Below are 13,360 nucleotides of genomic sequence, written 5' to 3'. Positions count from 1 at the left end.
TTAATAAAAACCATAGATATATATAACGTGCAACCTTATAGATACAAAGAAATTTACAATTAAAATAAAAGAACTATTGTATAATAACTTCATTAGACCAAATTTTAGTTCTCATAGATCATTATCCTTTTTAGTCAAAAATCATATCGAAGAAAAAACAAGGAAAAGCTAATATGATGATTAATTATAAGAGATTAAATGATAATACATATGATGATGCTTATAAAAGATCAAATAAAGTTTCTTTAATTGATTTCATTTTAGGATGCATATACTTTTGTTAGTTAGATTATAATAGTAGATTTTGGCAAATTAGTTTAGGTGAAGAAAGTAAACCATGGAAAACATTTTCATATCCTTGTGAATTATATGAATGGAACGTAATGTCATTTGAACTAAAAAAATGTGTTATAGATATTTCAACAAATGATGAATAATACTTTTAGTAAATTGTAGACCCTCACTGGGGCCTCATTCTTCATGCAGCTTGTCTTGCCACGTGGAGGAGCTTTGAGAGACCACTTGTCTGCTCATGGATGGCTGCTGGGAATCAGAGTAGTGGAATTGAGGAGTGAGTGAGAGTTTGACATGTGGCATGGAGATATTCTAAAATCCTCAGGCCGTTATAGAGGAGCGTCTGGCAGCTGCAGTGAAGGGGGGTTGCTTTTTTGGACGGTTTTGTTGAGGGGGTGAGGGGTCTTGAGGGCGGCCGTGAGAGATATTTTGAAAAACAGAGAGAGAAAGGAGCTTTGGTTGGGTTTCTTTTGGAGAGAAGGGTTCCAGAGAGTGACTAGAGAGGAAAGAAGAAAAGAAATCAGACGAGGAGGAGTTTTGGCTAGGATATCCAGGGAGAACAGAGAGCTTGAGAAGCAAGCTAGGGGAGAAAGGTTTTTTTAGGGAGTCTCTGCAAGAGCTATTGAGGAGAAGTAGCAGATTCACTTACCATCATTTTCCTAGTTCCGGTATGATTTCAACTTGTTTTACACTTCCTACCTTGAACTGTTTTCCTCAGCTTCTTGTTATGTGTGGTTCCTCTTGATGCTTGAAGACCATTTGTGCATCTCCCTGTTCTGGAATGTTTTGAGCATAGATCCATTGCTGTTCTATTTTATTTCTTTTGAGATCATGCCCATGTTTTCTTTTGGTTCCACCTATACCCCTCTCATTGACGTTTATGGAGTGGGATGAGATTTAACAGTTTTCTTTTTATATATATGCATGCTCTGTTTTCTTTTCATCTTTTTCATTTAGTTTTTTTTCTGGGATGTTGAGTATGGCATTTGAACTGGTCATCTGGGTTGAGATGTTTCTGGAAAAGCTCAGGTCCGTTTCATAGATGCAGCTGCATGAGAAATTAAGCAATGGATTCTTATGGAAGCAATAAGCTACAGCCCAGTGTTGCTTGGTATCCAGGGTAAATGTCTCTCGTGTTTATTTATCATTGGGAGTCCTTGGGAGAGGTTGCTCCCAGATGTCACAAGAGGATCCCAGTTCCATGCCTCTGTGAAAGGAACCATTAAATGTGATAATATGGTCAGCATCTGAAACTAAGTGCAGAAGGACTTCCAGAGGACTTGCAGAATTTATGCGAAGCAAGCAAAGTTGCCCTCGAACGACGCCGGCGGCTTGCCGCCGGCGGCGAAGTACCTCTGCCATCACTGGAATCTCCTGCATATCACCCTGAGGTTGTTAAAGAAGCTGTTAGCCTTGCCCTGGAAAAGAGTCCACCTTCATGTAGTACCCATCAATCTCACTAGTTTCTATCCTTCACCCCATCCACTTCATCATTTTTCCTATGCATACCACCAGAACTGCTTTCCCAGCCTTCTGCTACACCGAACCTATTCCTTCTCATCACTTCTCCTATTCATATACCCATCTAACCACACCATTAAAACCACTTCTCTCTATATCCTCAAGCTCGTACCCATATCCTTCAAGATGGGCCAATGAAAGGCATGGGAGTGGTGGAAGGTATGTTGCTTATAGTGATTCTAGCTCTGACAAAGCTAAAAAGAAGTGATCTCTACAATGATGATGATGGTGTTTTGGGCACATTGAAGAACTTAGAGAACAAACTGTACCAGTCGAGGGGAACTATTATGCATGGGTCTGGCTTTGATGCTTATAACGTTGTTGATTTTCTTGAAAGAGCCTGTGAAGGATCTGGGTCGATATCCACAAAAGAGAAGGCCAAAATCGAAGCGGTTTCGGCTACTTCTCCTTGTCTGAGTCACAGGCACAGGCTTTAGCGCAAACCCAGTACGCGCAAGCACATGCGCAAGCGCAGGCTCAAGCGGCTCATGCCCAATTCCAAGCTCAGTTGCAGGCTCATGCTCAGTCCTTTGCCCAGTTACATAGCGCTGGGACTAGTAATTTGGGCGTTTCCTTGCCCTCTGTTTCGACACCAGGTGCGGGGAGTGCCAAGCGGGGTAGTCAGAAACCACCTTCACGGCTGCATGGTTCGGCCAATGCTACTAATCCAGTTTCTCCATTTAAGACCATGGAGCTGACCCCTGCAGCCCGGAGGAAGAAGCCAAAGCTTCCAGAAAAGCAAATACCTGATAAAATTGCCGCCTTAGCGCCGGAGTCTGCTATTTATACACAGTTGGCTGCATGGGAGGTCTTGAGGGAATATCCAATCAAACCTCATTGGTGGAGGCCTTGCATGGAGGCCATGCTGCTTTAAGTCACGTGTTTTCTTCTCTTTATTATTGTTTATTCCCCTCTGAATTTTGAAATGTTTCCCTACACTCCTATTTTTTTTTCCTTTTACATAAATCCCCGGATTTTAGTTTTCTTTCAAATTTTCCAAATTCCATCTTTATCAAATGATTTATTTATTTATCTTTAATTTTTCATCTTTAGGTTTTTTTTTAGAATCATTCAAAATCTCATTTTCAATAAAATTTAGCCGCCGTTTTCTTTCCGGCAGGCCACTTTCAAATTTTCCGTGATTTTAAAAATGTTTTAAAATAATTGTGAATTTATTTTCATAATTCATAATTATAGAATTTATGAAATTAATTCACTCAAAAATCCTCCCATTTTAAATAAAATCTCGCTGCCATCTTTCCTTTTGGCAAACAATTTTCAAATCTTTCATGATTTCTTAAAATGTTTTTTTAAAAAAAATAAGCAAGAATTAATTTCCATAATTCCGAATAATGGAATTTATGGAATTAATTCATGCTAAAATAAACGGGCTTTGGTGGGGGCCCCACATATGTGACTGATCGATTGATTGACTGACTGATTGACTTAATTGCCATGCATGATTGATTTTTATTCTGCTCTATGATATGCTCGAAATTATTTCTTAATTGTGTATTAACCCTCCTCTTGATAGCGCATATTGGTTCGCCACCCAGGTACGTATTTTCTCGCATCACGGTCACTCCTTATGCTTGTTTCTAATTCTCATACGTGCATGATTGATTTGAGTATTCATTGACTTTCTCATTGGTTGCCATGTTAGCTTCATTTTATTAGTAGAGACCCGACTTTAGGGACTTAAAGGGGTGCTACGGTCTTTACCGTACCTTCCTGATAAGTAACCTGACCCCCGAACCCGATCCGGTTTTTCACAGACCGCCTTTTCCAAAACAAGGAGTCACACCTAGGGTTTTCTTTCTTATTTTGTTTACCCTCTTAAAAATAAAACAAAAATAAGTGGCGACTCCAAGTCATTTTTCAAACAATAAATAAAAAACAAATTTTCCAAATAAAAATCGAGCTTGCCATCGAGTGGGAAACGCATGAGCACGAAATGCGGGGTCCACATAAATATTCTTTTGTTCTTGTATGTATCAATGATATTCTAATTTTTTTTTCACATTCTTTTCAAGAGCATGTACAACATTTAGAACTTGTTTTTGAAGAACTAATTAGTAATGGATTAATCGTGAGCAAAAAAGTAACTAAAAGTATTTAAAACCCAAATAGCATTCTTAGGATTAGAATTAGAAAATGGATAAATGTTTTTCCTATAGCCTTTTAGTATTTACAATGATTTTTATTTTTTATGTGAATTCTTAAGGTTTATACAAAATTGAGATGGAAAATAAAGAAATTCATGATATTGATTTGGTAAGTATGTTTTTACTTAGGCTATGTTTGGTTCCCGGAAAATTTGAGGGAAAATGCGAGGGAAAGAAAATACAAAGGAAAAGTAGAAGGAAAGAAAAAGTGAAGGAAAATAAAAAAATAGATTAAAAGTTAATAAATTATTTTTTTTGTTACTTCAAACTCATTTTATTTATTTTAACTCATCAATATAAAGATTAAATAATTTAAAAATACATAAGTTTTTAATTAGTTTTAATTATATTTGATTTTCTTTGATATTTTCCATAAGACAACCAAACATGAGAAAATCATTTTCCTTAGCATTTTTTTTCTTTCCTTTGTACTTTCCGGGAACCAAACATAGCCTTAATGAATGTTATATTGCATGATAGTTTAATGGTAACAAATTTTCTAGAAGGCACAAGAGTGAGAAATTATAAAATATAAGATAATTACACTTATTAGGATGAAAATGAAATATTTTTGAAAAATAGAAACAAGAATTTTACTCATATAGAATTAGAGATGCATATAGATTCATTTAAAAATTCAAAATAATTATTAAAATTTAATATTTAAGTTTTATTTTTAAATTTAAGATTAAGTTATTTTGTACTTATGACACGTGTCATATAATAGGAGGTGTTTATAATTACCGTGAATTCTATACTTACCTTTGACACATTTTGTAGAAGATTTTGATTGAAATATAATTATTTATTTATTTATTTTAAAATTATTATTTCCTAAAGGTTAAATATTAGGGGAAGTTGTGTTTTCATGGGCCAATATGGTAATAATATTGTTTTTGGAACCCAGGTTTGTGAAATGGGAAAAACATCTGTTAATGTGGAAACTTATATCAGTTTCATGCACTCTGAGCTGACTGTGTTTTTTCTACCGAGCTTGCCCCTCCAGGTACCCATTTCTCTCATCTTTCTACACTCTGTCACGGAGGCGAAGCAGAGGTTCCCACAAGAAAACCCTAGCGTTCAGCCGTTCTTTCTTCCCTCTCTCTCATTTTTGCAGCCATTCCTCTCATCTGTCTTCACTCCGTCACCGAGGCGAAGCAGAGAATCTTGTATATTTTTCAACAATTTCTCTCATTTAATTTTTGAAGCCTTTAATCCCAAACTCCAATCTAGTTTTCTATCTTCAGCCCCTTCTCCTCTCAAAGTCCTAACCATTTGAACCCGATCATCCCAATTTCGTCACCCCTTCGGATCGAAGAGGGTGTGAAAATTTGCAAAATTTCACACATTTGAAAGTATAAACCTTTACTTGAAAACCTGAATCGAAATTTTTGTTGCTTGTGGTAATTGTGAAGAACCAAATGGAGCACTTCATTGAAACAAGGTCGAGTTAAGAAGACGGCTTGAGGAGGGTACGTGTTGACTGAAAATCTGGTTTAGGAAAGCGAACCGGAATGGAAGCGACAACTCTGATATATTGGGTTCATGAAGAAGAATCTCGTGTTCTTCTCATTGGATCACATTTTTCTGTAACCTTCACATCAAATGTGAAGGTAATTAATTTGTATTTAGGGTTGTTTTTTTAATATTTTTTTTGTTTAAACTGGAGCAAAAGAGTGATTTTCGAGTGGTTGTTGTATTTGCAATTTTTCCTCCATTGGTGAGGGCATAGGTTGAGGCGAATGTCGATTTTGGATCGTATGAGCGGCTGTTCGATCTCAATATTTTTGTGTATTGGAGACTCATGAAATGGAAAAATGTTGTGGACATATTTAGAAATTGGGTGGAAAACTTGTGTATTTATTCAGATTTTTAGACTTATGGTAATAATTGATGAATATAATTAGGCAATATCATATATTGGCGATTAAAATGCATAAATTATGTGTTGGTTAGTAGAAATTGTTGGTAGTGTTTGTGAATTTGTAATGTTTGTTGGAATTTGTAGTGTACATCTTTTGTCAACGAAGACAGAATTGTTTCATCGCATCAGGTACTACCTTAATGCAAAACATGTACTACCTTAATGGGCTTGAGGTACTACATTAATGTACATCAGGTACTATCTTAGTGCATATTTGAGAAATGTTGTTGTTGTGTGACTTAAGACACAATTAGTTCATTTCATTACACATTGTAGCATGACAATGTTATGTTCTCATAGGTTACTCCATCGGTGGCGTATGTAATCATAACAAATTTCATGTACTACCTTAATGCACATAAGGTACTACCTTAATGGTCTTCAGGTACTACCTTAATGTACCTCAGGTACTACCTTAACGCACCTGCGAGAAATGTAACCATTTTGTGGCTTCAGATTTTTATTAGTTAATTTCATTACCTATTGCAGCATGACATTGTTATGTTCTCATAGGTTACTCCAACGGTACCTTATGTAATCATAAGGAATTTCAGGTACTACCTTAATGCACATAAGGTACTATCTTAATGGTCTTCAGATACTACCTTAATGTACCTCAGGTACTACCTTAACGCACCTGCGAGAAATGTAGCCATTTTGTGGCTTCAGATTTTTATTAGTTAATTTCATTACCTATTGCAGCATGACATTGTTATGTTCTCATAGGTTACTCCAACGGTACCTTATGTAATTATAAGAAATTTCAGGTACTACGTTAATGCACATAAGGTACTACCTTAATGCACATAAGGTACTACCTTAATGGTCTTCAGGTACTACCTTAATGTACCTCAGGTACTACCTTAACGCACCTCAAGTACTACCTTCACGTGCTGAGATGGGCTGCTGACCTGGATACCTGGAGGGGCAATTTCGGTAGAAAAAAAACAACCGGTTCAGAGTGCATGAAACTGATATAAGTTTCCACATTAACAAATGTTTTTCCCATTTCATAAACCTGGGTTCCAAAAACAATATTATTACCATATTGGCCCATGAAAACACAACTTTCCCTAAATATTATGTGTAATAAATCCTATTTAAATAAGATTAATATTTTGTTTTAATTTATGAAAATTTTAGAAAAAAGTCCAGGCAACCAAATCCTATTTAATTAATTTATACTCATCATAATAAAAAATTAATTAAGTATATTTCTTTTAATTATGATTAATCATTTTGATAAAAATAATTAATTACTTTTTTATTGCTCTTAAAAATCATTTAAAAAAAATTAAATATATGTCAAATATAAAAATATATGAATTTACCTTTTGTTATTAAAAACCATTTAAAAAAATTTTTAAATTCGAGGAAATAAATAAAATTTGATACCTTAATTTTCTAAAATAATTTTTAAAAATTATTATTCTTGGATTATCTCGGAGAATGGTTGAACTTGAACATGACTTGAGCTCCAGCTCTGACTAATCCCACTCCTCACTTTTCAATGTTTTCATAGACGGTCTCACAGCTGGTTTAGTGTAACCGGCCGAATCTACACCGTTTGATCTGAACAAATCATGGGCACTATACGTCTGTGACCTTAGATAACTGTGGTCCTAGCATTTTTCCCTAGTGGCGGTCTTTTCAGAAAAGCAGACACGACGCGACGCGCCTCGTTTATTTTCTTTTACCCTTTTACTTTTCTCCGACACCGAACAACACTCGAATCTCTCACTCCGAAAAGTAGACTGTATTTTACTATTTTTATCTTCAAATTCGTTTCAAATTTTCCTCCTTCGGTGGCTGCTTTTTCTTCTTTGTTTCCCTGAAATTCTCTCTCTGCAGATCGCATCAGGCAGCTATGTCGTTCAGAGGGGTAAAACTTTCTGTACTCCACCGTTTGATCACTTCTTTTTGTTTCGTTTGGATCAGACGTTGTTTGCTCTGATCTCCGCCAATGCTGTTTTCTTTCTTTTTTTCTTATTTGATTTCCGTTTGAAGAAAATGGGTTTGGATTTTAGTGTTTGTGCGGAGTTTGGTTATACCTTCAATTATAGGAAGTATTGAAGAATCTTAAGGTGGATCTTAAGGTGTTTTAATATGTGCTCATTCCGTTTAGTTGTGAACATTACTCCGAATCTGCGTTTGGTAGCGGCGAATTGGATTTGGTTTCGAGAGTTGAGAGTTCTATGGAATTATGGAACCTTGATTTATCGTATTTTTGTAAAAATTTTGGTGTTGATTCGAAGTCGATTAGTTCAGTGACACTCCGATTATGCTTCTTATTAACTAAACATAGCCTGAATCTACAGCCGTATAGCTGTTCTTATTTAGAGCTGATGGGAGGTTTTTGACATTTTGATGTCTTTTTTGTATCATTTATTAAGTTTGAAGCGGATGTTTAGTATTTTTATTATTTTGAGATTTGAATTTAATTTAAAGACTAGCAAATTTGCAAAACAAATCCCCGGGAAAAAGCAAGGTTTTAGGCCCATAGAATCGAAATGCCCCAAATCTGATTTTGTGAAACCAAGCAGAGCCTTCCATCATTTATTGTTATTTCTTCATGCATGTTTATTGGATTATAATTCTAACAATAAATTTTGGATATTTGAACTACTTTAAATCATTAATTTTCAGAATCTTAGAAAACTTAACTGTGTTTGGTTATCTAGAAGAATATGGAAGACAAGAAAGTCCTTAAGAAAGGATTATTTTCACTTAGATTCATATTTTAGAGAATGTGATGGAGGGAGTTGGTGAGAGGAAAAAAAGTTCTTGGGAAAGGAAACTATTTTTAAGTGATCAAATCCATGGGGACTCGAGCTCTCGAACAAGGAATTATGTGTCATTTGCTTGCCTTTGCTTGGAAATGGGAAGAATTTGAATCTGAGAGAAATTCTCTATTGTCACCTTTTGCCGTGGTGTTGTAAAGAGGATGACTGAAGGTAGGAATAAGGGAAGATTTTAAATTTTAAAATGAATGTGATTCAAATTCCATTACTTTCAGGCAGAACTTTTACATGTATGCAAATTCCATTATGTTTAGAATTTTTCCAAACAAATGCATTCTTGTCCCTTTAAATTGCTTCATTTCAAACCCAATGTTAATAAAGCGTTCGCTTATATCATTTCATGCTTGTGCATTTGGTTCAGTGTTTGAAGCACTATGGGTGTGGGAGGTTGCGGGGTGGGGGGGTGAAGGTTTTCATGAAAAACAAGCTCTTAGATGTGGCATTACCATTATGTGAATCAGAGAAGGGGTTGGGCTGTGGTGGCAGTTGGGTGTGGGTGTTAATTGTTTATATTCGGAAATCAAGATTTGATGTTGGTATTTAATTAAATTGAGATGTGAGGTTGGTATTTGTGGAAATTGGGCTTATACTGCACTTTGCAAAGCCTACAATTTATAACTGACAATTTTAGTTTCTTTAATCTGGATTGGAGCAAGCATTTAGGCATTTGGTTTTGATTTTCAGTCAAATGCTTCATCTGGGATGGGTGTTGCTGATCACTGCAAAGCCACATACCTGGAACTACAGAGGAAAAAGGTGCACCGTTATGTGATTTTTAAGATTGATGAGAAGAAAAAGGAAGTTGTGGTGGAAAAGACTGGTGGTCCAGCTGAGAGCTATGATGATTTCACTGCTTCCTTACCCGAGAATGATTGCCGCTATGCAATTTATGACTTTGATTTTGTTACTTCTGAGAACTGCCAAAAGAGCAAGATATTCTTCATTGCATGGTGTGTTTCTTTTTGAACTGATCATTTTACATATGTTTTTAGTAGCTGTTTAAATCAAAAGTACTTCTCCTTACTTGTTCGAGTCTTGCCTCATTATATTGTTTCATATGGTTCTCTTCACAGAGTCGCTTAAGTAGTAGTTTGACTCAGATGTGTCTACCTTTTCATTTCTGTAAATTAATTTAGAATTATCTCCTTGTGGCCTTAAGATTGGAATATAATTTTTGTTAGTCTGCATTTGTAATTGTCATACATTGGTCATGAACAGCTTTGTCAACTATAGGAGTCAATTACCAGGGCCTTAGCCTGGGTTTTGTAACTTAAACTATGTTTGTTACTTCGTTCAGAATCTCAAAAGACCGAAGTATTTAGTACATAATTTATTCATGCCCCATGTGACCTTCTGTTTGGCTGTTTTCAGCTGATACTCTGTGGTTTTCCTTCTTACATCTCCAAAAACATCAAACCCCAATGCCAAACCACACCTCCTCGTGACCACCACCACAAAACCCTGTCCCCAGAAAACAGAATTGATCAATTCAAATCTCTCAGCTAAGGTAATGTGGATATCAGTTTTTTTTTTTGTTTTTTGTTTTTTGTTTTTTGTTTTAGCTTCTCTAATCATGGATTCTTTTTTAGAGTTCACAACTATGGGTCATAGGATGACTGGGCTGATACCGACAATTACAAACTAAAATTGGAACTGAATGATTACATGTCTTGGGTTCTTATTTTCCATTTGGATCTCAAACAGTACAGAGAGAGAGAGAGAGAGAGAGAGAGAAAGATTAAGTTCTCTTGTTTGGTTGGTCTGTATGATATGAAGAAAATGAAATATAATGAGAACATTAAAATTGGAAAAAGGGGAATAAAATTTTCATTTTCTATATAAAAGGGGGAATAAAATTGAAAAAGGGGATCTGAGAATAACTTTATTAAGCTTAAATTTATTTATTAATTTTTTCCTTTCCTTTCCTGCACACTTTCCATGATCCAACTGTAGCCTTAGGTCTGTTGTGATAAAGATTTATATGGCATTTTCATCATACCACTGGTATATTGATTGGTACATTGTGAAGAACCATCTAGTTTGCAAACCTTTTAGCTTCTTTGGAAGTTTGGAGAACTAAATATTTTCTTTTCCAGTTCATATTGAAATTGGAATTTACCCGTCATCTTGAAATTTGATATGGATATTGGTACTATGGTAGTTGACTGTCATGATAAAGAAAAATGACAGGCAGTGGTCAAATAATTTCCAGCTGTTTGATCCCAGCTTATCGTCCCCATGCTTGCAGGAGATGACGTTTTCCTGTAGGTTTAAATTTTTGGGGAAAATGAACTCTCCCTGTCTCTCCCTAATATATATATATATATGTATATATATGTATGTTGAAACATGACTGTCACTGGTGAAATAATTTCCAGTTGTTTGATCTCAGCTTATTGCTTCAGTGCTTGCAGGAGAAGGTGTTTATCTGTAAGTTTAAATTTTTGGGAAAAATGGCTTACACATCCACGTATATCCGTTTTTGAAATTCTCATCCTCTTCGGAATGCAAAACAGCGGAATATAAAAATGAAAATATGTTAACAATTTTTTTGTGACTATTCTATTTTCATTTCCTACTTCATAAAGGTGATATGAAGATGTTTGCTTTCAGGTCCCCTTCAGTATCTCGAATCCGTGCCAAGATGCTGTATGCTACATCCAAAGATCGGTTCAGGCGGGAGCTAGAGGGCATCCATTATGAGATTCAGGCTACCGACCCAACCGAGATGGATCTTGAAGTGCTTAGAGAGCGTGCAAACTGAACACTTGTGAATCAAGGGGGTTTCAGATCTTGAAAACCCTTCTAGGGCTTTTTGGTGGCCTTAAAGGACAAACTTTCCTACTTAAGTTAATAGCTGATTATGTGCAATATCTGTTCCTGGCACAAGGATATATCTATACTCATATACATAGACAAACATTAAATAATTTCGCAGCTGGGAAGGCTGATTAGGGGTGCATTGCCAGGATATCCCAAGTGCAGGGGAATCAGGGCTTCCTTATTGCCATGATGCTTCTCAGGTGGAAATGGGTATGTTATTTATATTGATGATCGAACTCTTATTTATAAAGTGGGTGTTTATCAGTGGAATGTCTCCTTTTTATTCTTTGAAAAATCAAGTTTCAGTCCCCTGAGTAGACCAACAAAACCCTGATGCTCCCGCTTACAGAATGTCAAACTCCTCGTTGAGATAGTCTGGTTGGCGGAATGAGCAGTTCCTAAATAGAAACTATGAAAGAAAATTGTAATTAGAAAATGCTAGCTGCCAAGGGCTTTTGGCTTTTGAGGTGTTATATGATGGAGAGCTCCTCATGAATCTATATATCTAAAAATTGCCAATGCTCATTTGGTTTCTTGGATTAGTATTTGAAGATGGCTAGATTGTGCAGATTTCTTGGTGTGAGAAAAATGGGCAGATTGTTAGGTGGCTATACATAATGTGGTTTACATGTTAATTGTAATCCAGCATGATAAAATGGTACTCTTTTTTGACAAAGCATGCATGACTGCCAAGGACTCTAAGCTCTCTTTTTTGGTTTTTTCCCTTTCTGGGCCCGTTGTAGTCAATATTGTTATTAAAAGGGGATAGAGCACGTATGGCCGGAAGTAGTCCAGAATTTACAGAAGACATCATTCACTTCACCCAGGGGAACCCACTACTACTTTGTTTTGCCACTCAGACTTCAAAATGGTGGAGCCTTTTAGCCATAAATCTTCCTAGTCGGTTGCTTAGGGAGATTGGCATGTAATGTTCAGGTTCTGAGGGACATCAGATTGTGTGATATTCCAGCCTTGGTTTATTGAAGCGAGCATTGAAGCCATCCAGTCTGGACATTTTGATCATAAGGATCCGATCCAGATTCATTTCATTGTACACGCAAATCTTCAGGTTCCAACCTTCGATATGTTGTGTGTTAAGACTGACACTACTGAGAAATACCGGCAGCTTCCAACTGCCAGACTTTACAACATCAAAGACAAGCCTACCTAACTTTTGACATCAAAATCAAGCTGCCCACCACTATTTTAAATCAGTTGCCCGGAAAATATCAGCTTTGTCTGTGGTTTTGAATCAAGGTACATTTGTGGGGCTGAAGAACAATATTTCCTACTGCTTTTAAGATCTTTGCCAAGATGATAAGGTAAGGTAGGAAGGGAAAGAATCAGTCAGGTGGATAGATTTGGGGTTGGGAGTAAGAGTCAACGTGAAATCTGTATGGCCATGCCTACTTATTATAAAAGCAACAGCTTAAAGGCATGGAACAGAATGTTTGGTGGATGAGGTATTAATGGAAGGCAACTCTGGCAAAATTAGGTAAGTTAAGTAGAAGCAAGTGGGACTTTGGAGATGCAGTTTCCGGTCGAGTGGCTGGAGATAAGGTGGGGAAGGGTTGATGTTGCTTTTATGATTTTTCGCCAAATTCAACATTTTCTTAGAAAAAGAAAAGATGATCAGAAGAGGGAATGATAGCAAAACAAGTAGGCTGCCAACCCAACCTGCTAAGTTGCTAACTAAAGGCCATGCCTACCTTCTTTCTTTATCTACTCAGGTGTGTCAGGTGTGTTTGATTTCCTTCCAATTTTGTCGTGTGGCAGTCCCATTTTGATTTTCATGCTTATCCAAGTTGCTTTTTCTCCACAATATTCATTAA

The 13,360-nt window shown here is 36.2% G+C and overlaps 1 protein-coding gene across 1 annotated transcript; it reads left to right on the top strand.

Annotated features, from left to right (window-relative positions):
• The first annotated feature begins 7,624 nt into the window (after positions 1-7,624).
• Positions 7,625-11,798, top strand: LOC117914844 (actin-depolymerizing factor-like). Its single transcript, XM_034830342.1, has 3 exons — positions 7,625-7,786; positions 9,390-9,655; positions 11,319-11,798. Exons 1-3 carry the CDS (start codon positions 7,772-7,774, stop codon positions 11,467-11,469), a joined length of 432 nt encoding a protein of 143 aa, XP_034686233.1. The 5' UTR covers positions 7,625-7,771; the 3' UTR covers positions 11,470-11,798.
• Positions 11,799-13,360: the final 1,562 nt, after the last annotated feature.

This window comes from Vitis riparia, chromosome 5, assembly GCF_004353265.1.
Source record: "Vitis riparia cultivar Riparia Gloire de Montpellier isolate 1030 chromosome 5, EGFV_Vit.rip_1.0, whole genome shotgun sequence".
NCBI lineage: Eukaryota > Viridiplantae > Streptophyta > Magnoliopsida > Vitales > Vitaceae > Vitis > Vitis riparia.
The sequence above is the reverse complement of the archived record's forward strand: the minus strand, read 5'-3'. Positions and strand labels throughout refer to the sequence as shown.